This window comes from Microcebus murinus, chromosome 1 (assembly GCF_040939455.1).
Source record: "Microcebus murinus isolate Inina chromosome 1, M.murinus_Inina_mat1.0, whole genome shotgun sequence".
Lineage (NCBI taxonomy): Eukaryota > Metazoa > Chordata > Mammalia > Primates > Cheirogaleidae > Microcebus > Microcebus murinus.
Window position 1 is genome coordinate 160,752,102 of NC_134104.1, and position 25,784 is coordinate 160,777,885.

The 25,784-nt window shown below is 44.3% G+C and overlaps 1 protein-coding gene across 9 annotated transcripts in view; it reads right to left on the reverse strand.

Moving 5' to 3' along the window:
• Window positions 1–25,784, reverse strand: part of ERC2 (ELKS/RAB6-interacting/CAST family member 2) — a 982,890-nt gene that overhangs the window by 363,739 nt on the left and 593,367 nt on the right. For all 9 annotated transcript variants that reach the window (XR_012922097.1, XR_012922096.1, XM_076008685.1 and 6 more), the window contains one exon: window positions 4,697–4,857. Coding sequence is in view for 7 of the 9 variants with exons in the window: in XM_076008685.1 (XP_075864800.1) it covers window positions 4,697–4,857 (161 nt within the window). In the remaining 2 variants the exon portion in view is untranslated. The remainder of the gene's footprint in view (window positions 1–4,696; window positions 4,858–25,784) is intronic.

Below are 25,784 nucleotides of genomic sequence, written 5' to 3' on the forward strand. Positions count from 1 at the left end.
TGTCTATGCCTATTTTGTTAAGAGTTTTTATCATAAAGGTGTGCTGGACTTTGTCAAATGCTTTTTCTACATCTATTGAGAGAATCATATGGTCTTTGTTCTTGATTTATGTGGTGAATTGCATTTATAGATTTCTGTAATGTTGAACCAGCCTTGCATCCCTGGAATAAAGCCCACCTGGTCATGGTGAATTATTTTTTTGATATGCTGCTGAATTTGATTTGCTAAAATTTTGTTGAGGAGTTTTGCATCTATATTCATGAGGGATATTGGTCTGTAGTTTTCTTTATTTGTTGTGTAGAAGATCTCCAAAGCAATCACAGCAGCAACAAAAATAAACAAATGGGATCTGATCAAATAAAAAAGCTGTTGCACAGCCAAGGAAACTATCATTAGAGCGAATAGACAGCCTACAGAATGGGAGAAAAGATTTGCTCTCTACACAGCTGATAAAGGGCTGATAAGAATCTATCCAGAACTTAAAAAAATCAACAAGAAAAAATAAAACAACCCCATCAAGAAATGGGCAAAGGAAATGAACAGAAACTTTTCAAAAGAAGACAGAATAATGGCCAGCAAACATATGAAAAAATGCTCAACATCTCTAATCATTAGAGAAATGCAAATCGAAACCACAATGACATACCACCTAACCCCAGTGAGATTGGCCTCTATCAAAAAATCCCCAAACAACAAATGCTGGGGAGGATATGGAGAGACAGGAACACTCTTACACTGCTGGTGGGACTGCAAATTAGTGCAACCTCTGTGGAAAAGAATTTGGAGATACCTCAAAGAGCTAAAAATAGAAATACCATTCGATCCAGCAATAGCACTATTGGGCATCTACCCCCAAAAAGCAAAAGACATTCTATAATAAAGACATCTGCACTCAAATGTTAACAGCAGCACAATTCACTATTGCAAGGATATGGAAACAACCCAAGTGCCCGTCAATTCATGAGTGGATTATTAAAATTTGATATATGTATACAATGGAATACTACTCAATAATAAGAAACAACAGTGATCTAGCACCTCTTATATTTTCCTGGATAGAGCTTGAGCCCATTATCCAAAGTGAGGTGACACAAGATCAGAAGAAGAGGCTCCACTTGTACTCGCCATCAAATTGGCACTGACTGATCAACACTATGGTGCTCACATGGTAGTGATATTCTCCAGGGATTAGGGGGTTGGGGGGTAAACTTACAACTAATCAACGTGGTATGCATTGTAGAATGGAAGGGCATGCCTCTAAATCCTCACTTGGGTGAAGCAAAGACATAAAATGTAACCAAAATGTTTATTCCCTCATAATATCCTGAAATAAAAAAAAGAAGAACCATGGGTGATTTTATTTTTTCATATTGCTTCTCCATATCTCCTCTTTTTTTTTTTCTAAAATGAGCAATAATACCTAACAAATATCTAAAAGGCCATCTGTTCTATTGATGGTGCTTAGTTGAACTCTGTAAAGCTCTGGAATAAAAATAAAGACAAGTGGGAAGATTCTACGGAAAGACGTTTCATTTCAATGCAAGGACGAAAGCGCTGTGGGACATGAACCACCTTCTCGTGAGCCTGTAGCCTGCGATGTGAGTGGCGCCCCAGCACCTGGCTCAGTCCTCCTCAGCCATGGTATGATGGGGGTCTGGCTTACGCAGGCTAGGAGGGTGGGCCCAACTCCGTGCCACTTGATTTTGCAATGAATTTAACAGATGCCACCCTCTCATTTTAAAGGCTTATTTTATGTTTCAGAGCACGTTCACGTATGCTGATTTATATTAGTTTTAGTTCAGTGCTTTCTAAAAAATCCTGTCCCTACCACAGTCCTGTAGAATAAGCAGGGTGGGTATTATCACCTCCATTTTACTTAAGGGAAAACTGAGGCAAGCATAGGGTGGACTTTAATGTTACGGGATGAGACAGGAGTGACTTGTGAGATCGCACCTCCTCTCTCTTGACTCCCCGCCCCAACCTCTTTCCTCTAGCAGCACACAGCCTCTCCCTTCTCACCAGGGTGCGGAGGCGGGGTGGACCTGGGCTAAAGATGCTTGCGTGATGGGCGCCACTTGAATGAAAAGCCAACAATATGCGGCACAATGGTAAGTAGCACCAACAATGACAACACCCATTTGAGTATTCCCACTAACTTACATTGACCCAGTCAATGTAAAATAACCACTGTGTCAATTCAGCATAAAAGTTATGATTCATCAAACCAGTTGGTTGACTTGAACAGCCCAAGAGGCTGGTGAATCTAGTGGGGCACCTCAGCTAATACACTTGCCCTGTACCTGTGTCCTTCCCTACTCCCAGGGAAGGAGCCTATAAGTTAGGTTTCTGGGACGGTAAATAGTGAATAGGGTCCATACTGGGCTTAATGAAGCAGGGCTTTGTTCCTTTTACCAAGGGAATTAACAGAGGAATTTTGTATTTATTCTGCAGTGGCAACAGATTAAGCACTTCAGCAATAATGTGGCAATTCACCAAAAGAGGTCTTAGTTAGGTGCTATCTGAAATCATGAAGTTAAGTGGGAAAACATACACATGGAAAAGTTTTATATGTTTTAAAAAAATAAATCCAAATTTTAGATAAATGATACTCTTCACAAAGCATATTAAACAAATGACATATTTTCATTGGCTGATAGTGCCATGTACACACATACATCATTTGCTGTGTGCCAAGCCCCTGCTGAGCACCTCTCCTCACATGCACCCCCATGCCAGTTGGTACAGGAGGAAACTGGGGGACAGCGAGGGGAAGGGCATTTCTCCTGCATCACACAGCCACCAGGTGGAAGCAACAGGACTCCAACCCAGGTCTGAGGACTCCCAAACCAGCACACTTCACCATTACTTGTTCTCTCGAAATGCTGCAAGTATTAACATATGCTCTTTTTATAAACAGGAAGCAATGAAAGTTTCCTTATGGTAGCATAATATTAATAAAGCACTTCAGGAGATGCAGTGTTAACTTGGGATCATTTGAAAAACAAGGAGAAAAACTAGGCTGCACTTGACACACAACAACACACAAGGAAGGCAGAAATGGGTAGAGAAGTGGAAAAGAATAAAGGCTGATGTACTCAATCTATCTACATTGTTAATATCTTGATACTGGTATTGGTTATTGTTAATAAATTATTGATCAAGGTGATAATGTTATAGACACTTGAAATACTCTTCTTCTTAGCTACATAAAATTCCATCTCCAGCATTCAATATATTCACTCATTCAACAAACCATTATTAAGCACCTACCATATGCCAGACACTGCTCTAGGCAACAAACAATTATTGAGTACCTAGCATGGGCCTGGCACTGCCCAAGGCAGTACGATTACTGCAGTGACTCAAAGAAACAAAAGTTCCAGACTTGAGGAAGTTTGCTTAAGCTCCTTGAGAAAATGAGGTAGCAGAAAGGGAGCCTGAGGCAGAGGACTTTGGTTTTAATCCTGGCCAGATGGCCTTAAGCATATTATTTGAATCTCTCTGAGTCTTAGTTCCCTCACCTCTAAACTGAGTATAATAATATCTGTTTTTATTATATCATCTTTTATTAGAAAAATGCTAGTTTATATGTGAAAAAAAAAAGCCTACTTATTATTTGGTCTTGGAGAAACTGAGGTAGGAATAAAATTTTTGTCCTCATTATTAACTCCTTCATTCTACATTTTCCATGATCTAAGCTTTCTGGGTTAATGCTAACCATGTGTGAGACTTGCTGGGTCACAATAAGGTCACTTCCAGACCTAGCCACCAATTTCAAAGTCTGTGTTATAGGCTTAAGATACCATAATTACGTATGTTTCCCCTTATTGTGGCAGGAAGTCAGATTTAAATTATATCTTAGTGATTATTTCATTTTAAAATGTACACAGAGAGATGATAATACTTGACTAGTTATTTAGAAACAGACTCATTACAACTGATTATTATTGAAATCTTTCAGTAACTGTCTTTCCTACGTTTTCACTGTGAGCACTAAATCGGAGGTAGGTGTAAGGGAGTGTGTCACAGGACCACGGAACGACCACTTCCCAGCACTCAGTTGCATTTTACAATTAAAGCAAAGAAAGCAATTGGTTCCTATCTAACCAGCCCCCTTGACCCACACAGCCTCTCCAACCAGGATGTGCTGGGGGCGTGGGATTTCCAAACCTATTTTTATCAGCCCAGCAAATCGTAGTTCTGCTTTCTAAACAAAGTCATGCCAACCTTGAGACGCTATGAAAGCCAACACAAGCCAGACATTGTACACAAGTGAAAAGAATATAATTAGCAGAGTTATAGTCACAATTAGGAAATACCTCCTCAGAAAAGTTTCCACTTAACTCTGAGCAGTGCTCGAATTACCATTGTGCTTGAGGAGGCCTCTGTCTCTTGGCTGCCTCAGACCTTGCAACAGATCCACAAATACCAGTGCCACCCTCAAAACACAGATGCCCAGAATCTAATGCTGGGTATATACACACGTTATTTTAATCGCAGATGTGAACAACAAAGTGAGACATCAAAGTTACAACTTAAAAAGTAAGAAACGCAATCTCGGAAATGACCAGTCAATGTGTTTGTTAGTTAAATTATTCCTTCTCCGAGCTCTTTCTTATCTTTTCTAACCCTTCCCCTTCCCACCCTAAAGAGAGGTTGGAAGAGAAAGATTACGGGAGCAAGACTGGGCACTCACTTCATCTCCAGGATCTCCTCCAGCTGCTTCCTCCTCTCCAAGCGGAGGTTGGCCAGGTGTGCCTCCTTTTCAGCCAGGGACTGCTGCGTGGAGGCAAGGCGTGCTTTGGTGGCATCCAGCTCCTGCCTGGTCTTCTCCAGTGCGTTCATCAGTTCTTCTATCTGAAAGGCACATGGAGTTGGAGTGTCATTCCCCCGTCATTCAAGCACAAGGAATTCCTCGCTAGGCTGTGTTCTGACAACAAACACTCGAGGAAATCCTAAGTATCCCTGAACTGGGCACAGTGTCTTGGAGCCCTTTCTTTCTTTGTCACTGGTTAAAAATACATGTTCCAAACACAAGAAATGCCCAAATTTCTCCAGAGTCCGTGTTCAATCAGATTGCCTAATAACCTTTACAGAAACTATTTAATGTATTTATTAGAAGTGGGGGTGTGTGTGAGTGGTTTGACTCAATTTCAACCTGTGTTTGGCAAAAAAATCTCAGATCCTCCCTCACAGTTGCAGGAAGGCACCTCTCCGAATGCACTTTGCTCAGCACAATATACACACGTTTGTGCGAGGCCCCTGAGTACTTTGACAGAAAGTTAACCTGCGTGTTTCAGATTCATTCATTCCTGTTTTAAGTTATCACAGCCTTGTTTGGTAAAAGCTATTCTATGTCCAAGAGCCCTCAGGAGCCCCTCTCACCTCACCTCCCTGACTTACATTCAGGAAACAAGGTTTGGCCAAAAGTAAACAGAATTCCAGCCACAAAAGGTTCAAGTTTGGTTTGCCCCTGAAGTTTGAGAGGGTTCTAAACTTGAAATAAATGACATGTAACTTTTATAGGGTGCTAATACACCATAGAAGTAAGCCAGACTATCAAATATCCACGGTTTTCAGCCAGGTCCCCAAATATTGGACCACGGAGCCCTGAGGCAAGGCCTTACCCTCCCCGAACCTCTGGGGACTTTTAAAAGCCAACACACAACAAAGAGGGCTGGTGTTTATGGTTACGTTCCAGAGACTTCCGTGGAGCAAGCTGGTAGAATGCCATCCCTCGCACAGACGCAGGCTGCAAGTCTACCCTGCTGATCCAAAATCATGGTTCCAGGAAGTTTCTAGATTCCAGAGCTGATGTTTGGCTTTTTAAACCACCCCTTCCAGCTGGATTTGGCAGAGTAGGCCCATCCATCACTAAAGCCAACAGAACGCCCTTCAAAATGTGTCAATGACATGTTAAATTCCAATTCATAAAGACTTTCTATGCAATTTCTTTAGTTTTACATGGAATTTATTCAGAATAAGCATTATAGTTCACATCCAAGGTAAATTACATGCTTTTAAGATTCAGAAAACCCTCTATCATTTTGCCCTGATAAAAAGAGGAAACTTAATGGCCATGTAATTTAAATCAAAGCCCGAACCAAAAACAGTTTAAAAAGCAAGAATATAAAGGAAAACATACAGAAGGCACACAACCACACCTATTTAACTGTAGAATAGATAGCATTATTCTCTAACTTTACAAATATATAAAATTTAAAAAGCAATAAGAAGCTTTTTAGTTTCTCATACAAGTTCATAGAACATCACAAATATTAGAAGCTCTCCTATAAAGCAATACACGATAAAGCTAATGCAGTTTTTACTTTTCCTCCCCTTTTTCCTATTTTTGATATACTCAATAGCAGTGTCCAAAAATATCAGAATTATGGTCATTCAAAATGCCAATTCAAATAGTCTGGCTGAGCCTCCATATGAGGTGTCCTGTGTCCTCAGGAGCCCATGGCCTTTATTTCAAACATACTATTAACTCCGGGGGAAAGGAGGTCTCCAGGATTCCCATCTGCTGAAGCTGATCTGTCTGTAATCTATAGACACAGAGCTACTCAACTGGCCTTCCAAGGCCTTAGTTCACCTGCCACCAAACTGCCTGGGGCAGGCACCAGCTAGTTTTACATTAACCCAACATTACACTTAGAGCAGTGACTTGCAGGCAGCTCCAGGCATTCCAGCAATAACTGCATGGAGAAACCTGGGCATCGAGGAGATGTCACCCAGAGATTTAACTGGTGGAGATGCTATTGGCTTCCATCAATACCTCCAAGTATGAGATAAGACCACTATTCTCAATACCTTGAAATAGCTCCCCAGGCCAAAGCTTCCCCCGAACCCTAATTCGGGTACCCTGGGCAGTGAGTGTTACACACTGAGGACTGGGAAGCACTGGTCTTCGATACACTCTTCTGGTCTTAGCACAACGTGTTTCTCTCTAACTTTTACAAGCAGTCACTATGCTCTTGGAGTCTCAGTTTCCTTAAGGATGCCTCCTGGCCTTCCTGTATTTAATGTTTGATAGTTTTACAAGCGGTTTCTTTTGCTACCAAAACAGGAAACTTAAAAACCAAGAACTGTTTTCCCTGCTATGGTCATGAGGGTGCTTCACAATACTCCAGCTCTCCTCCTGATGGGACCCACTAGGACCACACTTGCCCTAAGCTGGGCATGGCTTTGCTGATCAAACCACTGTCCTTTCCAGGTAGAACCATTTATCAGGGGTCCTCAAACTTTTAAAACAGGGGGCCAGTTCACTGCCCCTCAGACCGCTGGAGGGCCGTTGGAGAGTGTGGCACACATTCCACACACGCGCACTGTGGGCCCAGGACGAGTCGGCTGCTAAATAGGACAGGCAGCGGAGGTAAAAACACACGGCGGGCTAGATAAATGTCCTTAGCGGGCTGTATGTGGCCCAGAGGCCGTAGTTTGAGGACCCCTGATTTAAGTGGTAGCATGCAACTCTAACCTTCCCCTTCCCCTGCCATAGTGATGGAAGAAGTAAGTATAAGCTGACACTTCTTTCAGCCTGAGTCCCTGAGTGACCACAATGACACCCAAGGCCAAGAACGACATGTAAGCAAGATATACACTTTTTTTTTTTTTTTTTTTTTTTTTTGAGACAGAGTCTCGCTTTGTTGCCCAGGCTAGAGTGAGTGCCATGGCGTCAGCCTAGCTCACAGCAACCTCAAACTCCTGAGCTCAGGCAATCCTTCTGCCTCAGCCTCCCAAGTGGCTGGGACTACAGGCATGCGCCACCATGCCCGGCTAATTTTTTCTATATATATTAGTTGTCCAATTAATTTCTTTCTATTTATAGTAGAGACAGGGTCTCGCTCTTGTTCAGGCTGGTTTCGAACTCCTGACCTCCAGCAATCCACCCGCCTCAGCCTCCCAGAGAGCTAGGATTACAGGCGTGAGCCACCGCGCCCGGCAAGATATACACTTTTATCGTGCTGTACCACTGAGATTGGGGGCTGTCTATTACTCCCAGCATGACCTGGCCCATTTTGACCAGTGAACCGTCCAATTTCTTGCTCTACACCTCCTTCATCTCCCACCACCAGTCACTTCTCATCAAGAGGAGACAGCTTGTTATCCTTGCTATCCCATGGAATTTCTACTCCTGCAGGCCACTGGTACCTTTCTTCTTGCCAAATATCTTTTCTTAATGTGTAGCTTGCACAGCTAAACACTACCCCAAATCTATCTGCCTCTTCTTTGAAGTAACATTTTAACTGACTATGTAAATGTAGTTTGCATTTTAACAACCACCAGATTAGAATAAGGGCATCACTTACTAACTGTGTGACTGAGGCAAGTTCCTCCAACTCTCTCAGCTTTAGTTTCCTCATCTGTAAATAAGAGACCATGTTGCTTTCCTATTATTAATAGATATTTGCGGGCACAATAAGTGAGATAATGTAGCCCTGTTTTAACTGATATTCTTTTCTGATAAAAAGAATAAAGTATATTCATTGGACAGAATCTGAAACATGCTGATCTGAAAATTTTTAAATTTTCATCTTATGTAAGATTCAATAATATTAATTTTAGTTAAGACCCTTCCAAATCCCACCATCTAGAAATAAACATTATAAACATTTTGTTATCTCTATCTCTACATATGTGTATATATAATTGGGATGCTATATATGGATATACACATATAAATATATGATTCTGTAAACAATTAATGTATCATGAGCACTCCTCCTTTATAACTAGTCTTTTGGAAATACATTTCTGATGAGTGAGTGTTGCTTTATCCACTTCTCATTCATCTGTAACTGAGGCTTCCCTTAGTGCTATGGCCTGAATGTGTATCCCCTGGCCCCACCCCGGCCCTGCCAAATTCATATGTTGAAATCCTAACCCTAACCTTACAGTATCAGGAGGCGGGGCCTTGGGCCTCGCGATTAGGTTATAAGGGCAGAGCCCTTATGAATGGGATCAGTTCCCGTATAAAGGAAGCTTAAGGGAGGTTGTTTGCCCCTTCCACCAGATAAGGACACGGCAAGAAGTCAGCAATTTGCAACCCAGAAGAGGGCTCTTACCAGAATGTGACTGTGCTGACACCTTGATCTTAGATTTCCCATCCTCCAGAATGGTGAGAAATAAATTTCATTGTTTATAAGCCACCTAGTCTATAGGATTTTGTTATAGCAGCCCCAATGGACTAAGACACTTAGGAACCTATTTCCCTGTTTCTTTTGCAAATTCCTCATCTTTCTGCAGTCCATGACTGGGTCCTTTTCCTTGTGACTCTGTAGCAGAGACAGTTTCTTCACCCACATGGATATTGAGGAGATGGACTGAGGTATGTCTCCAGGGCTCTCACCTCTATGCAGACACCTCTCCACCCTTTATCTCCTTTTGCTCACTCGACCTCTTCTATATGTACCTAACCACCTGTTGATCACTTCCATCTGGATGTCCTATTATCACTTTAAGTTGAGGATGACCAAGAGCCAATTGTTGATCCATGTACCTGGCTAAACCAAATCCCTACCAGCCATCTCCACCCTCCCAACCTGCCAGTAACTAACACATCCACTGTTTGGGTCCAACACCCTGACCTTTTCTCAGTCACTCGTGTTTAAGACCTCAGAGATATTTGTTCCTTCTTCTTCCTCTTTTATTTTCCATTCACCACCAAATCCTATAGCTCTATTTTGGAAATACTTTTGGATCCATTGTTCCCTTCTATCATTACTTTTGACACACAAGCCTAGGTCCTTTCCTCTCCCACATGTATGATAGGTTTGAAAATAATTATATAATACACGCATACTTATGTGTGTGTGCTTGCATGCATGTGCATATGGGCATGTGTGTATTTTAGCCTCTGTCTCTACCCTTACCCAAGTGACAACATGGCTTTGCCTGATCAGCTTCTCCCCACCAGAGTATATGTTTCAGACAGGTCTGTTTCTGGATTTTATGAAACAGAACTGGCAAATGGGTGACAAAGTGAAGCTATGAAACTGGGTGCAAAGGGATAGGCTTTACAGAACAGTCCAAGGTGATCTATATACTAGAAAGCAGGAGAAATAAGTAAGAAAAGGAAGAAGAAACAGCCTGGGGCTTAGGACAGAGAAAGCTTTTATTTTGTTTTAAGGGCAGAATAAGAAAATTGGGGAGGAGAGAAAGGGGTAGGAAAAAAGTTGGTAGGGGTTATTCCTGGGCTCCTTCAATATTTTCTAAAGACACAATTTGAAAGTTGGACTTCCCTTTTAATTTTTTTCAGCTGCTTTCACTGTGTGTCTTTGAATGTGTCTTTGAACTGGGCCCCACAGGTCTGGGATTCAAAGACGTTCCAAAGGAATTACTGTCACAACTTGTCTCCCCATTGCCAGGAAAACATGCCTAAACCATCAGTATTCCTCAAAAGTGATAACTGGCCTGGCTCCAACATCTCTAGGATTCCTATTATCCATAGCAGTGGTTTTCAAACTGTGACCCTAGATCACCAGGGGTTCCACAAAGGTGTCCAGGGCTGATAAACAGGTTAGTGGAATGGGAGGAGGAGTGTGAATCAGCAAAGGTCTGAGTCCATCATCCCACACTCAAAGGGAGTTATTTTGCTTTTATCTCTTTCATATATGGCATTCCACTAGGCATTTAATTTGAAATTTTTAAAAATTTTAATATTTTAAAACATGAGAATGGTTAAAAGCGTGGGTTATGAAGCCAGACTGTACTAATAATACCTGCTTCACCACTTACTAGTAACGGAACCTTGGGACAGTGTCTGAGCTTCCTCATCTGAAACAATAGTACCTCTCATAAGAGTTATGGCAAGTCATTATGTGAAGCAATGACAGTAAAGCTGTTGGTGCAGGGCCTGGCAGACATGAAAACACTTAGTACTTTCTTAACACAAGAGGTAACACACCATAGTGGTTAGAAACATAATTCAGGAGCTAGCCTGCCACTTACTAGCTGTGTACCTCTAAGTGAGTTATACAAAATTGAAGCTACAAGCTCCTCACTTGTGATGTGGGGCTCATGCCTGCAGTCAGCTCCAAGAATTTTTATAAGGATCAAACGGGTTAACACGTGCAATGCTCTGGGAACAATACCGAGTACTCAGTGCCTCAGAAGTGGCAGCTCTTAATCATCAATGTCTGGTAAGTATTCAGCCCCTTTATGTTTGCTTATTACTGCACTGACTGATCCCCAGCCACACACACACCCGCTGGACTTCCCTACACTCGCTCCTCTCTTACCAACTGCCCATCCATCGTGCAAGGCCCTGTCTCCCCCTGGTCTCCTTCACAGCATACTGGGAACAAAAGCTGGAGCTCTGGAAGCAATCAGACCCAGGTCAAGTTTGGGTTCCACCTATAGGATCTCTGACCCCAGTCCAATCTTAACCCAGTGCTTCCTAAACTTTGCTGAACATTAGAATCCCTCAGGAAGCATTTAAAAATCTTGACACCGTGGTCACACCCCTCCCCATTAAATCAAACTATTTGAGGGTGGGAGTCAGGCATCTGTATTTTATTAAAGATCCAGGTGACTCCAAAGTGCAACCATGTCTTGGAACCCTAGACATTACTGACCTCTCTAAGCCTGCAGATCCTCCTGTATAAAGTGGAGAAGAGACAGAAGCTTCCAGAGGACTGACATGAGCATAAAGTGAGATGATGCCTATACCATACCCAGCCCTCTGTGCCCAGCACCCTGGGAGAGGCCAGTGCATACCAGTTCCTAACCACGTCACCTCTGCCTAAGCCAAGTGCCTTCGGATCTCACCACTGCACCCATTATGCACAATGTGCATGCTTGGTTGCCACAAATAACTGGACTGTAATCCCTGGAGGGCAGAGACCATGTCTCCATCTTCTTTGGAAGCCCCTTCAGCACCTGACACAGTCCCAATGTCCACACTCAATAAATACCTGCACAATGGGAGAAAAGGCAACACGAAGACAGGATTCTGAAACACACTCCTTTGACCCACTTAGCGCAACGATGGATGAAGTGTGAGTCCAAACTTCATACTTTCCTACCCCATAAATCAGTGGTCCCCTTGCCATACTCACAAAATACCCTTCAAGTTCTTGCTCTCTGTTTGCCTCAAGCACCTTCCCTTTGTTAGAGGGATGGGGGAGCTCAGTTACTCAGCCCCTAAAGGATGGAGACCCTGTGCTCACTGCTCCCCCAGATGCAGCCAGGAGCACCCAGGAATCCATGACTTTCATGGAGGCACAGTAAAAATTTCCCAGGTTCTACACTAGGGTAGAAGCAAGAAGCTTTTAGTCCTGGTCTGTGCTCCACAAGCTCTGTCCTAGTGCCTGAGAGACGTGCACAACTCATTTCCTTCATTCTGCCACCTAGCTGGGTCTCCCAGCTGCCAGGCACTTTGCTGCATACCAGCCACAGGCTTGTCAGCAGAAGCAGTCTGGTCAGGTAGGGAAGCTCAGAATCAAACAATTATTTAATCACAATTATGATTTTAAAAAGAAAATATTAAATAAAAGTATCAAGTGATGCAAGATAAAACAGCAGTTGATCCTGCCCTAGGCACTGTGGTCGGTGAAGAGCAGATGGTGGTCCAGGCCAAAGGGGGCCCTGTGGTCCTATTCTTTAGGGAAGTGCTGCTTGGAGAATCACAGTGATCAGGAGTCAATAAAAGCTTTTGAGAAGTCCAGCAGGAAAGTAACCCATTCGTTTCTATGTACTTCTTTTAGAAATACATCTATTAGCAATTCAGCAGACAATAATTCCTGGGGAAAAAAAGTCTTAGAAAGGTGTTTAATTCCTAAAATGTCATTCTCAGTGAAAAGAGGATTCACAACAACCTCAGAAGTCTTCTTTCAACCTCACTAGCATGGAATGAAAAAAAAAAAGAAGTCTTCTAGAATGCTCAAGATGTTCCATTTAAAATAATTTCCTAAAAGGCTCCCAAATATGGCAAGATTAGAATTATGATCCTATACCTAGAAAGCTAATATTTCATTAGCTAAAAATATATAGCCTTGGTGTTACATATCTAGAACATAATTATTAAAGGTTTCTTTAAGCTACATGTCAATGTGGCCACACCAATCAAAAAAAAAAAAAAAACCCACAAAAAAACAAAAACAACACTGACTAATTGTGTGCCATTTCTGATTTTATTAACCATTCTATACTGCAGATGACAAAAACCCTCTTCTAAAATAGTTCAGTTGCCAGGAAATATTCACCCGCACTTGAATAATTCATAACCATACACTTTAATGAAGCCATCACATGGATTTCTAGAGTCTAGTGTTTACACGTGGCTCTGGGAAACCGTCGGATCTTTTAAACTGCACAGCAGAGCCTTAAAACAATAAAATAAAAAACCTGTTTAAGACCTTAAATCATTAACATGTGTCCACTTAAACTTACACACACATTTGTGTTAACTAAATATGTGAAAACTGGCCTCTCTCTCGGTTATCTGCCAGGACCGGCTCGGGCCCCACGTGTCTCCTCCCGACAGGGACCCCTGCGCTTTTCAAGAGGCTTGCTTGGTGAGAGCTGATGTGAAAATATTTTGATAAGACAGGTTTTCCCCTTAAATTATGTCAGTATGGAGTCGGTGTGCATTCTGTGTTAATGATTGGAAATTTTTAAAGCCATATTTTAAGAACAGACTGGCTTCTTCTGCATCAGGCTCTACCAGCCATCCTGGCTTCCTGTCTTCATTCCATCCTGAGTGCAAGAGGATGGTAGTTTTCTGTTTGCACCAGAACACAGAGCCCGTGAAATCCCCACATCCCTGGGTACAGCAAATCTGGAATGTGAATTGGTCCTGTGGGAACAGCTGGACTTGGCCTAGCTCTACTCTGGGCACAGAAGGTCACCTGAGATCAGGAGGTGAAGATAAATGCGACAACCCCGCTCCCCGCTCCTCCACAGCAGCAACTTCTCAGACAGGCTGCTGTGGGCTGAAGGATCTGTTAAAACGAGGACTACTAATCTTATTTTTCCAATTACTCTTATCTGACATTTCTATCTCCTCCTCCCTCCCACAACCCACTGCTGCCTTAGAGTGACACCTTTTGGAAAAGGTTGAAAATGAAAATCCCCAGACCACTTTCTGCCTGGCCCTGACCATGCTCAAGCTTACGTTTCTGATTTGCTTTCTTCTCATTGAAGTTTAAGCATCCTAGATGCTTTGCTTAAATGCATTGCCTATGATCTTTCTACTGCAAACAAATGCCCACACATCAAGCAAATTTGTTAAGGCTCAAGCTCTTTCATTTTGATGACACTTTATGTTCTCCCTTTCCCCTTTCTCTTCCCAGACTTACCAACAAAACTCCATGCATAAAAAAAGGCGGATGGAGAAGAAACGTGCAAAAATACATATATCTGACAGAGTCCATTACAGAGTACAAACAAATGACAGTTGTTCAGAAATGTCCTTGAGCACTCTTCATTCCAGATGCGATTGGGCTCAGTGGAAGCCTCCATGAGAACAAGTCCGTGTGGCTGTGCTTCTGGGTATGTTTGGTGTAGGTATGTCTTGTGCAGCTGGGAGGCTATCCTTATTTTATGTGTGTCACACTTGTGCAGCATGGCAAAGAACTGGCCTTTTCCCTAACTGTCTGGGACATTCTTGAGAAACAGTATAGGGGTGGTGAAGGACATGAACTCCCAAGCTAGACAGCTTGGGTCCCAATCAGGCTCTGGCTACATGCTGGCTCTGATTTAGAGAAAGGTACTTCTGTGAATGTCAGTTTTCTCCTCTGTAAAACGTGAATAATAACTGCACCTTCCAGGGGCCTTGTAAGGAATACCTGACTACAATAGCTATACGCATGGCATGTAGTAAGCATGAGTAACCCAGATTGTCATCAACAGTTGAAATACTGGTGCTTAGTTTTCAGCCTATAAGAGGATAAGTAAGCAAGATAAATTTTCTTATATTTTCTCCATTTTCTTATATTTTCAGAAAGACACTTCATGTTTTTCATCTCTAATGAAATGGTGAATTTTTTTTTCACCATGAAACCTACTTTATAACAAACTAAGTTAATTATACACAAAACATGCATTGTTCATGGCTTAATCTTACTGAGGCTAACTTCCAAACATAAGGATGAAGGCACTGGGGAAGATAATAGAGCAACGCTATCCGAGAGAACTTCCTACAATGGGGACGGTGATCTAAGTCGTACTGCCTCGCACACATGCCACTACTACATGTGGTTATACGGCACTTCAAATGTGGCTGGTGCAACCTAGGAACTGAGTTTCTCATTTAATCTTCATTAATTAAAATTTAAGTGTAAATAGCCACATGTCTAGTGGCCACTCTATTAGAAAGAGCAGTACCAGAACATCCAATTTTCACAATTTTGTTGTCCAACGATGATGTTTAGAAATTATTTCAATCTTTGTAGAAAGTTTACCTTTTTTTGATCATAGGAGAAAAACTTTACAATTCCTTTAAATTTACTATAACTCATGAATTACCATTTGACCAATGATTCCACTTTCAGGATTTATTCTAAGGATATAATAAAGGATGTTCCCAGAGTAATTTATTCTAAGGATATAAACATATTCATCACAATGTTGTTTATAAAAATCAGAATAAAATTGTGTATGTGCATATATACATATATATATACTTATATATACACATACTACACATACATATACAAACATATATATATATGTATACACCTTCCAAAAAATGAGTTAAATAAATTATGGGGGGTGTTTATGTGTTCATGTGTGTATAAAAGTGTTACAAAGAAACTGGAAAACAAATTATGAGCATCCAGTTGTTGAGGTGTTGGTCAGACATTAAATACTAAGTAGAAACATTTAATGTAAAGGGAAGATGCTCATGAAATCTTAAGTGAGGAAAGTAGGTGAGTAAATAAGAACTGAAATACAACTCTGTGTGTGGGGTTTTTAATATATATTCATAGGAAAAAATACTATAAGAAAATGCATCAAAATATTCATTATGGGTTTGTTTCTAGGTTTAGGGATTTCATATAACCTATTATATTAATTTTTGTACTTATTCCTGTAAACATGCATTATTAATGTGAAAAAGAGTAGTTTTTAAAATTTCAACCAAGAAAAACGGCTGCATAGAAAGAATTTCTACTCCCATGGAAAATGAGGTGCTGGTAGACCATAGCCTCTAAAGGACGGGAGCGAAGCAAGCCTCCAGAAAAGACAGGGCCCCCTAGCGGCAGTCATGGTGTCAGCTATCCTGAGCCAAAATGCCCTTAAGATGGGCTACACCTCTAGGCATGAGTGCTCTCGGCCCTGACAATCTCCTTCACGTCTACCCTGCCCCAAAATGCACTTTGATCATTTCACTTTGTTCCCTAATAAAGTTCCTGTGGGTTTTAGAAACCCAATATGGTTGTTTGCTTCTTTTGTGAGTGTTTAACATTGTCTGAATTTGTTATCATTTTGTTTCCGCAGCACTCTAAATAAGTGGTCAGGGCCTAGGAAATCAGAACCATTTGTCCACGCCACTTGGCCACCTCTATTATTAAAAGCAGGGTCTTTTCATTCCCATTCAACAAATCAGGGTGTTTTTCTAAAATAGACAGATTTTCTTGTGATACAAGGATCAGTGCAGAGGCAATTCCTCCTTTACTCTGAATTCTCTTGTTGGCTTGGCTCTGGAGGAGATACCTGTTGATGATGACAAATTTCAAGCTGACTCCTGGCTGGACCCTTCAGGATCCTTGCATCACAGTCCCATCTACTTTGAGAAACAGGCAGTGGTCTCCCTGTATGCCACCTTGCTCCTTGAGCATACGCAGTCTAGTTCATCCTTGCATCCTCCCACTTGGAGCAGCATCTCCTCAAACACACAGTAGATGGTCAACAGATAATTGTGAGAGGGATGCTGACAGGGAGAAAGGAAGAGAAGGGTCTACACGGTAGAAATGTAATCATTACCTCTAGTTTAAATGATATAGTTTCCCACACTCCATTTGATACTCACATATTCCCAAAGAAACAGGCCATTTAACTGTTGGGTAACTCAAGCTCAGAAAGGGAAAGGGATTTACTCAAGAATGTGAGTCTGATTGTTGAGTACAAATATAATGGAAGAATCATTAGAGGAGACTATGCTGAGAAAGATCTGGAAGGGAATCCTAGGCCATGAGCCCCTCAAGAGCAAGACAATCTCTGGCTCATTTTCCTCAGTGTTCTAGGCTTAACACAACATGTAGCACACAGCACCCACAAACGCATGGACAAATATAAACTAATGAATGAATCTTGGGTCCCTTTTGCTTCACTGGAGCTGAGTATCCACTACGTACTTTGATCTCAGCACTGATCCAAAATGCCTTATTGGCTTTTATGTTCCCTTTTAGTTTTCTGTCACTGCACAATAAGGCACTTTAAGCGTGGCTGTTCACAGTTCTGGGCAGAAGTCTAGGCCTGGTGTGACTGGGCTCACCATTCAGGGTCTCCTAAGGGTCCCATATCAAGATATTGGCAGGCTGCCTTCTCACCTGGAGCCCAGGGGCCTTTCCTGAGCTCATGTGGTTGACACAGAATTCCATTCCCTGCAGTGCAGGTCTGCAGTCATCATTGCCTTGCCACTCATCAAGGCTACCTGCATTCTTGCCACACAGCCCCCTTAACTTTCTCAAGCCAGCAGTAGATTCCTTCTCACATCCAATCCATCTTATGCTTTGACTCACCTTCTTCAGGAAGAGCCCAAACCCTTTTAAGGGCTCACTTGATTAGACCAGGCCCATCGAGGATAATGCCCATTTCTTAAAGTCAACTGTGGCACATAACATAACCGAATTGGTGAGTGGCATCTCATCACGTCCAAAATCAAGACCAACACAGTCAGCAAGGCCATTCCTATACACTTAGGGAAGGGTCCCTCCCCCAAATATTATAGCTATGAGGATTTCAGCAGAGAATTTTCATATTGGAAATGCCATCCAGTCCTGAGGGCTACTACCTACCCAGGCAAAACAGCATTGAAACCAGTGGCTTGAAACCTGCTGAATCAGGATATGAAATTGACCTTAAGAGTCATGTGACAAAAATGTCGTAACTATGTCCCCTTTTCGTAAAACAAACCATCACACACAGACACACACGTTTTTAGTGTAATGTTCAACAAGAGCTATCAGCGTATCATGCGCAGACTCGCAAATACCACCAGCAGGTACTGGTTTCCTTATGATTATAATCCAGGTAAGTGAAAAATCACAGTAACGCCTCATCCTCAAGCTAAATACATCCTCCAGACTGCTGGCTTGCTCAGCTCCTCAGTCAGAGGAAAGCAAAAACCAGACATGAAGTGCCAGAGCGAAATCTTCCGCTTTAATGTCTCCTTTATTTAAACCATTTTATAGGGGCTTTCTGCTGACCCTGGTGCTTCAGGAGAAGGAAATCCTCCCAATGCGTCCCTGGGGCCCAGGGTCCCCACAGCGCCTCGGCTCCCTCCTCTCAGAGCGATTGCTGCCGCATGGAAAAAACTAATCTGGATTAGTTAACTTTGGGAAACTCACTTCACACCCAGAAGACTTGGAACGAAGGCACCCACCCACAGCCAGTCCTCCCCAGCCCACAGTCAGTGCTCCCCACCCCACAGCCAGTCCTCCCCACCCCACAGCCAGTCCTCCCCACCCCACAGCCAGTGCTCCCCACCCCACAGCCAGTCCCCCCACCCCACAGCCAGTCCCCCCCACCCCACAGCCAGTCCCCCCACCCCACAGCCAGTCCCCCCCACCCCACAGCCAGTCCCCCCACCCCACAGCCAGTCCCCCTCCACAGCCAGTCCCCCCACCCCACAGCCAGTCCCCCCACCCCACAGCCAGTCCTCCCCACCCCACAGCCAGTCCTCCCCACCCCACAGCCAGTCCTCCCCACCCCACAGCCAGTCCCCCCCACCCCACAGCCAGTCCCCCCACCCCACAGCCAGTCCCCCTCCACAGCCAGTCCCCCCACCCCACAGCCAGTCCCCCCCACCCCACAGCCAGTCCCCCAACCCCACAGCCAGTCCCCCCCACCCCACAGCCAGTCCTCCCACCCCACAGCCAGTGCTCCCCACCCCACAGCCAGTCCCCCCCACCCCACAGCCAGTCCCCCCACCCCACAGCCAGTCCCCCCCACCCCACAGCCAGTGCTCCCCACCCCACAGCCAGTCCCCCCCACCCCACAGCCAGTCCCCCCACCCCACAGCCAGTCCCCCCCACCCCACAGCCAGTGCTCCCTACCCCACAGCCAGTCCCCCCCACCCCACAGCCAGTCCCCCCCACCCTACAGCCAGTCCTCCCCACCCCACAGCCAGTCCCCCTCCACAGCCAGTCCCCCCACCCCACAGCCAGTCCCCCCCACCCCACAGCCAGTCCCCCCACCCCACAGCCAGTCCCCCCACCCCACAGCCAGTCCCCCCACCCCACAGCCAGTCCCCCCACCCCACAGCCAGTCCCCCCACCCCACAGCCAGTCCTCCCCACCCCACAGCCAGTGCTCCCCACCCCACAGCCAGTCCCCCCCACCCCACAGCCAGTCCCCCCCACCCTACAGCCAGTCCTCCCCACCCCACAGCCAGTCCCCCTCCACAGCCAGTCCCCCCACCCCACAGCCAGTCCCCCCACCCCACAGCCAGTCCCCCCACCCCACAGCCAGTCCTCCCCACCCCACAGCCAGTCCCCCCACCTCACAGCCAGTCCCCCCACCCCACAGCCAGTCCCCCCACCTCACAGCCAGTCCCCCCACTCCACAGCCAGTCCTCCCCACCCCACAGCCAGTCCCCCCACCCCACAGCCAGTCCTCCCCACCCCACAGCCAGTCCTCCCCACCCCACAGCCAGTCCCCCCACCCCACAGCCAGTCCCCCCACCCCACAGCCAGTCCCCCCACCCCACAGCCAGTCCCCCCACCTCACAGCCAGTCCCCCCACTCCACAGCCAGTCCTCCCCACCCCACAGCCAGTCCCCCCACCCCACAGCCAGTCCCCCCACCCCACAGCCAGTCCCCCCACCCCACAGCCAGTCCCCCCACAGCTAGTGCTCCCCACAGGGGCGCCGGGGAAGCGAGGGCGGCGCCAGGCGGGCAGGCTGACGGCGGAAGCTCGGGCCCTGCAGGGCTGTATGGGGTTCCCGCTCTCCTCCCAGCTCCACGCCCAGCAAGCATGCAGGGATCCCAACAGCGGTCCGATGCGCTCAACCCTGCCCCATCGCAGCAGCACCGGAGGCCGCGCCGTCGGTTCGGTTCGCGGGCCGGGCTTGCCGCGCACTGCCAGAGCGGAGCGGGCGACCCGCCCCGGCGTCCGCGGCCGCCCGCCGCTCTCCACAGCCGGCCCAGGGCAGCCTGGCGGAGGGCGGACGGCAAGGGTCAGTCGGCCGCTCCTGTAGGATCAACGAAAGCACACATCCTGTGCCCGTAATGTTCATGCTTAGGAGCGGCAGCCTTTGTTTTTCCTGATTACCCTGATGCATGGGAACACTCACTGTTCGTCTGGGCAGAAATAAAAACACTCAAATCTTAACACGTGACACACGATTCTTCAAAAATTTGTCACTGTGATAAAAAGTTCTCTGTCAGATTCTATGATCTATATTCAAATATTAAACTCCAGGCTTCACCAAATAGTTGTATCATGCTTTGGAAGTAAATATCTATGTGCTCCCTAAAGGACATTTTCTATAATTTTATGCCTTTGAACTATATCTTCCTAGCAGCTCTTTTCATATTTAAAAAATTCATTATTTTTATTACTGATATGAGATTATAGTCTAGTCCCCCATAAGTGATTGAACATAACAATTCTTCATCAAATGAACCCTAGTACCAAATAGTCTCAAAACAAATGTAAGTGAAAACGTGGGATTCCTTGCTTGAATGCCAAATATTCACTCAAGGATCTGATAGCTTCAGCTGGGACTTTTTCTCTCTTTTATGGCTTCTCAAATATTTAAATTGCTTTTTAAAAAAATATTTATTATTCTTTCTCTGTTTTCTTCAAGACTGTGTACTGATATAACTATTAAATAGCTATAATGACATCATGATAGCCAGAGTTCAAGATGAGAAGCAGCCTCAAACTTACAATAAATAACAACTAAGCATATATTGAAATGAATGCCCCATTTTGATGGGCCACACGCAGTAACCTTAAAGGTGCCCCTATCTGGGAAATTGTTCCTTTTGGACTAAAAACAATTAGGCTGTGTGATTTTGTGCTGAATCCCTTCAGATAAATCGTGTGCATACAGCGGGCCACTCTCGCGCTGGCACTGGGGCCGGGCTGTCAGGCCCACTTCTCTGGTTAATGTCAGTGGCACTATGTATAAAAGGTGACTCCAGTGTGTACAAATGTTGATCTTTAGAGAAGGCATGCCTAAACTCACACACACATCCACTCTTTCGTCCACTAGGTCAATGGCAGGAACAGAGGGCAGCCCGGGAAGGGACTTGCCAAGAGCAGAGGCTTACTTGTTAGGTTACATAGCCCTCAGGGACTTCCCTGCCTGAGATTAATTCATAATCCTGTCTTGTGTTTAAAAATCCAGGTTCTAAAAGCCTTGCCTATGAGACAGTTTCAGAGGCGATGGGAAAATGTTCTAATGTACAGTCACAAATTAAGTGTCAATGCAAGTAAGCACTGCAAAGAAAGGAACTGTGTGCAGTAGGTGGCACACAACTTTTGCCCTTATCCAAAATCCTTCCTTTAGAGGTTATGAAATGGATATTAAAACCATATTTTCATGGCTGGAGTACCTGTAGGTAAAAAAATAAAATAAAATAAAATAAAATAAAATAAAATAAAATAAAATAAAATAAAATAAAATAAAATAAAATAAAATAAAATAAAGAAATAAAATAAACATACACACACAAGTTGAAGCTACAGGTTTTCTTACAGGTTTCTACGGGTTTTCTTATTGCCGCACAAGTTAAGCGAAATCAAGATGCCCTGATTGGAAACACAGCTGAGGTTCTGAAGAAATATAATATTTGTTGATGTGACTTCTAAACTAAATTTCTTCTGAATACCAAATAGTAAGAAAGCTCTCCTCTCAGCTCTGAACAATCCTATTTTTATTACATCAAAGTTGTTTCTTCCCTTGCCAACCTCATTCTACCCCTTTTTGCTACAAACTTATTGTCCAGAAAGCTTCCTTTTAGAGCTCTAGCAGACTTGACCAAAAAAAGCAGGAATTCCCAATGCTGTAGAAACCATCGTGAACATGTTCTCATCTGGATAATTCTAATAAAGTATGAGTCACTCCATTCTATCGTGAAGAAAGAGAATGTCTGGGCGGACACACTTCTGAACAGGATGGCCACATGAACTCCCTCACTCCCCGACCGCCGAGGTGTGGACAGAGCCAGCTGGCCTGGTGGCATCTTCTGCTTCCATTTAGAGAGAAAGAAAAGCACAATAGCTAAAAAAACACATTCCCGTTTCAATTTGTGACTCAGCCTGTGTTTACAGTCATTCCTGCTAAGATTTAACTTACAACACTTGACAACATAGATGACCTTTTAAAAGGCAAAGGTGAGCATGGAAAGAGCATGTTCTACCCGGACACAACCATTTTAACAAAAGCAGCTCTAGTTTTCAAATATGACAATTAAAAAAAAGAGAGAGAGAGACAAGTCCCCCAGCTTGTTGCCTATGTTTTGATGTTTCTACTTTTGACTCTTTTGTGGAGCTCACAGCTTGGAGTGGTGGTGAGGTGGGGTGTGTGCATGCACACAGCATCCTTCCCCCTCCACCACTTGCCCTAGCACACGCTCTTGCCCTTAGCTATAACTCATGGTAAGTCACCATTTCCGTTTGTTATACTGTGCACAGAAGGAAACAAAACTCCACAATTGAACAGACTAAGGAAACTTCACACACATAAGCAGTGACCTCCAAAATCAAAAGATAATTTATAAAGAGGTGGTGTGGTTTCTATCGCCTTGCAAATAAAGCATCAACTCCTTCCAGTGGCGACAGGGCCCTGTATTGTCGAGCCCCTGCCTGCCTACTCAACCACATCCCACATCACCCTGGCCCTTGCAGACCTGCTCTTTAATACCATGCCTTCTTTCCAAACCCCTCCTCCCAAACTCCCCAAGTAGCAGGCGTCTTCTCAACTATCAGGTCTTGGTGTAAATGTCACCACCTCCAAAAGGCCCTCTGAGTCCTCTTAGATAAAGTAGCAGCCCATCTCCCATCTGTCCCTGGTTTACTTTAGCTCAGCTCCAAGTGTATTTTCTACCTGGCATGCGTCACAATTTTAAACTACTTAAGAATTTCTTTATACGTATTTTCCCATTTCCCTCTCTAGGCTCCATATCTAACTTACTCACCTGGTATTTATAATGCCCATCTTGAGGCTTGGCACATGGCTGACACTTAATAAATATATACCTAACTCATAACTAGAATTAGCAAAAAAAAAAAACAATGCCTGAAGATTATACCAGTGGTTCTCAAAGTGCGTGGTGGAGACATTCCCCAAGCAGCAGCAGTAGCATCACCGCCTGAGAACTGGTTAGAATGTACACTCTCTGCATCCCTCACTCAAAAGTTCTACCTATTGAATCAGAAACTTCAACAATTTGTGTTTTAACAACCCTCCAGATTGATTCTGATTCTGATGCATGTTCAAGTTAGAGAACTACTAGTTCACACAATATTGCCCACTTTCCAAAGGACATTCAACCCCAGATGCCATAGACCTGCTCCTAGCTGGCAGAGTGAGCATTCTTTTTGCAGGGAACTTATCTTTATAAGCAAAGGGATTATGAACAGTCAGCTCAGAAAAGATCCCATATTTGCAACTACCGCTGTGTTTGGGGAAGCTCTGAGAAAGGAAACCAATTTATTTGAAGGACTCCCTGGCTTATTTCTGTTGGAGCAGATGGGTGATCAGGCCAAGAGCAAGAATGCTGCAGCGAAATCACTGGCATGGGCACCCTGCCCTATCCGTGGCAATGGCCCAGATGATGATAGGAACTCTTGCTCCAAGCCCTCACTGATGGTAAAGTTTCTTGAGGACAGACATTAACTTGTCATTTTGTATCCTGGCCTTGACCCAATACCTAACACAGAGTGATGACTCAGAAAGTATCTGTGAAAGAACCAATGGCTGAAGCAGCTGTGATATCACCTGTGTGGCTGGGGAAAGACAAGCAACAGGGGCCCTGCTTGCTGAATTCATTGGTGGGCTGATAGCTTTGATAGGAGAAAAGTGGTTCAAAAACATAAGAGAGCTGGTAGTAGGGAGAGAAAAAGTACAGGGCTAAGTTAAGACAGACCCCACTTCAAATCCTGGCTAACTGCCCCTGTGTGGCTTTGGCCAAGGTACCTGGCCTCACTGAGCCTCTGATTCCTTAGCCGTGAATGGAGATAACAGACCCTGCTGCACAGGGCTCTCGTGGAGATTACATGAGAGTGTAGGGTAAAGTGTCTAGAGTAGCATCAGGCACAGTAAGTGCTCAAAACATTTTAATAACTCTTATTAGCATTATTGCTTATTTGTTTGGAGAAAATCGATCAGAGGCCTATGCTTCTGAAGTATTAATAATATGTATTCTGTAAGCATTTAAAGTCTGTAGGCATTTCACGTGATGTGATTTAATGCAGGAATGGGAACTACGTTCCTGCCCGCCGCACAGCTTTCAGTGTGATGGGCGAGCTCCATCGGCATGGAACATGAGGAAACACAGGAGGCAAGGCTGGATTGCTAAAGGCTCAAATCCCCTCTCTGCCACTTACCAGCTGTGTGACCATGAGCAAGCCACTTACACGCTCTGGGCTTCTGCATGTGTGGATTGGAGATAATAATACACTTCACTCAGGGTCATAGTGAGGCCTAGAGATTAGAATATCCATGAAACACTCAGCTCCGTGCCTTGCCTTTAGCAGTCACTTGCCAAATAATAAGTATCATTTACTAAAACCAACCACCAACAATGAGCAGCACAGGTTCCATCTCTGCTATAGAAAAGGCATAAGCAGAGTGTTAGAGGCATAAACAAGAAGGGGATGATACATTCGGAAGAGTAAGGCAAAAGGACAAGAGGCTTCCCAGAGTGACAGCATTGAAACTACATCTTAAAGCAGGGGTCACGAACCCAACTGCTGGTGGGTCAAAGCAGTTATCAATCAAGGACTGATTCTGGCCACACAGGGAAATACTTCTTAGCTGCTGCTGATTTCCACCACAGAAAAATGCAGATTCTATGTGGCCAGATCCTCTGATTCATCAAAAAAAGTAAAAATATCTGAATTTTTCTGTGGGATGTTATTAAAATGGTACTTCAATTAAAGGGAAAAAAGAGGAGAGGTAAAGGGTCTTTGTTTCTAAGAACCCGGGTTCATGCTCCAAGGAGTCAAATGTCAGAATGAGTGTGAATAAGTGGGGAGTAGCTGGACCTAGAGAGATCTGGATTCCACCTGGGGTGGCTGAAAGGGTGGCATATCTCACAGCTGGCAGAAGCTTGCATTCCATTCCAAGAAGCTCCCCAGAATGGGGAGACAAAGAGCCTGGACTGAAACCTAAAGGCAGGGGTTCAGCATCCCTGGGAGGGAGTGTGTGGCCTGGGCCCTGAGCCTCCCAGAGCCAGTCCCCTGGACCGAAGACAACAGGCCTTCCCTCAAACATGCTGGGTAAATAAGCCTTGGGGTTCTTCTAAGAACTCTAAGGGACAGAGAGGGACCCTCACAATATCTGAGATTGAATATCCCACCAAGCATGGCCCATGGGGAGAGGGGGTTACAAGCTAATATTTCATTTGACTTAGAAAAAATAAAATATTATGTTTTTGT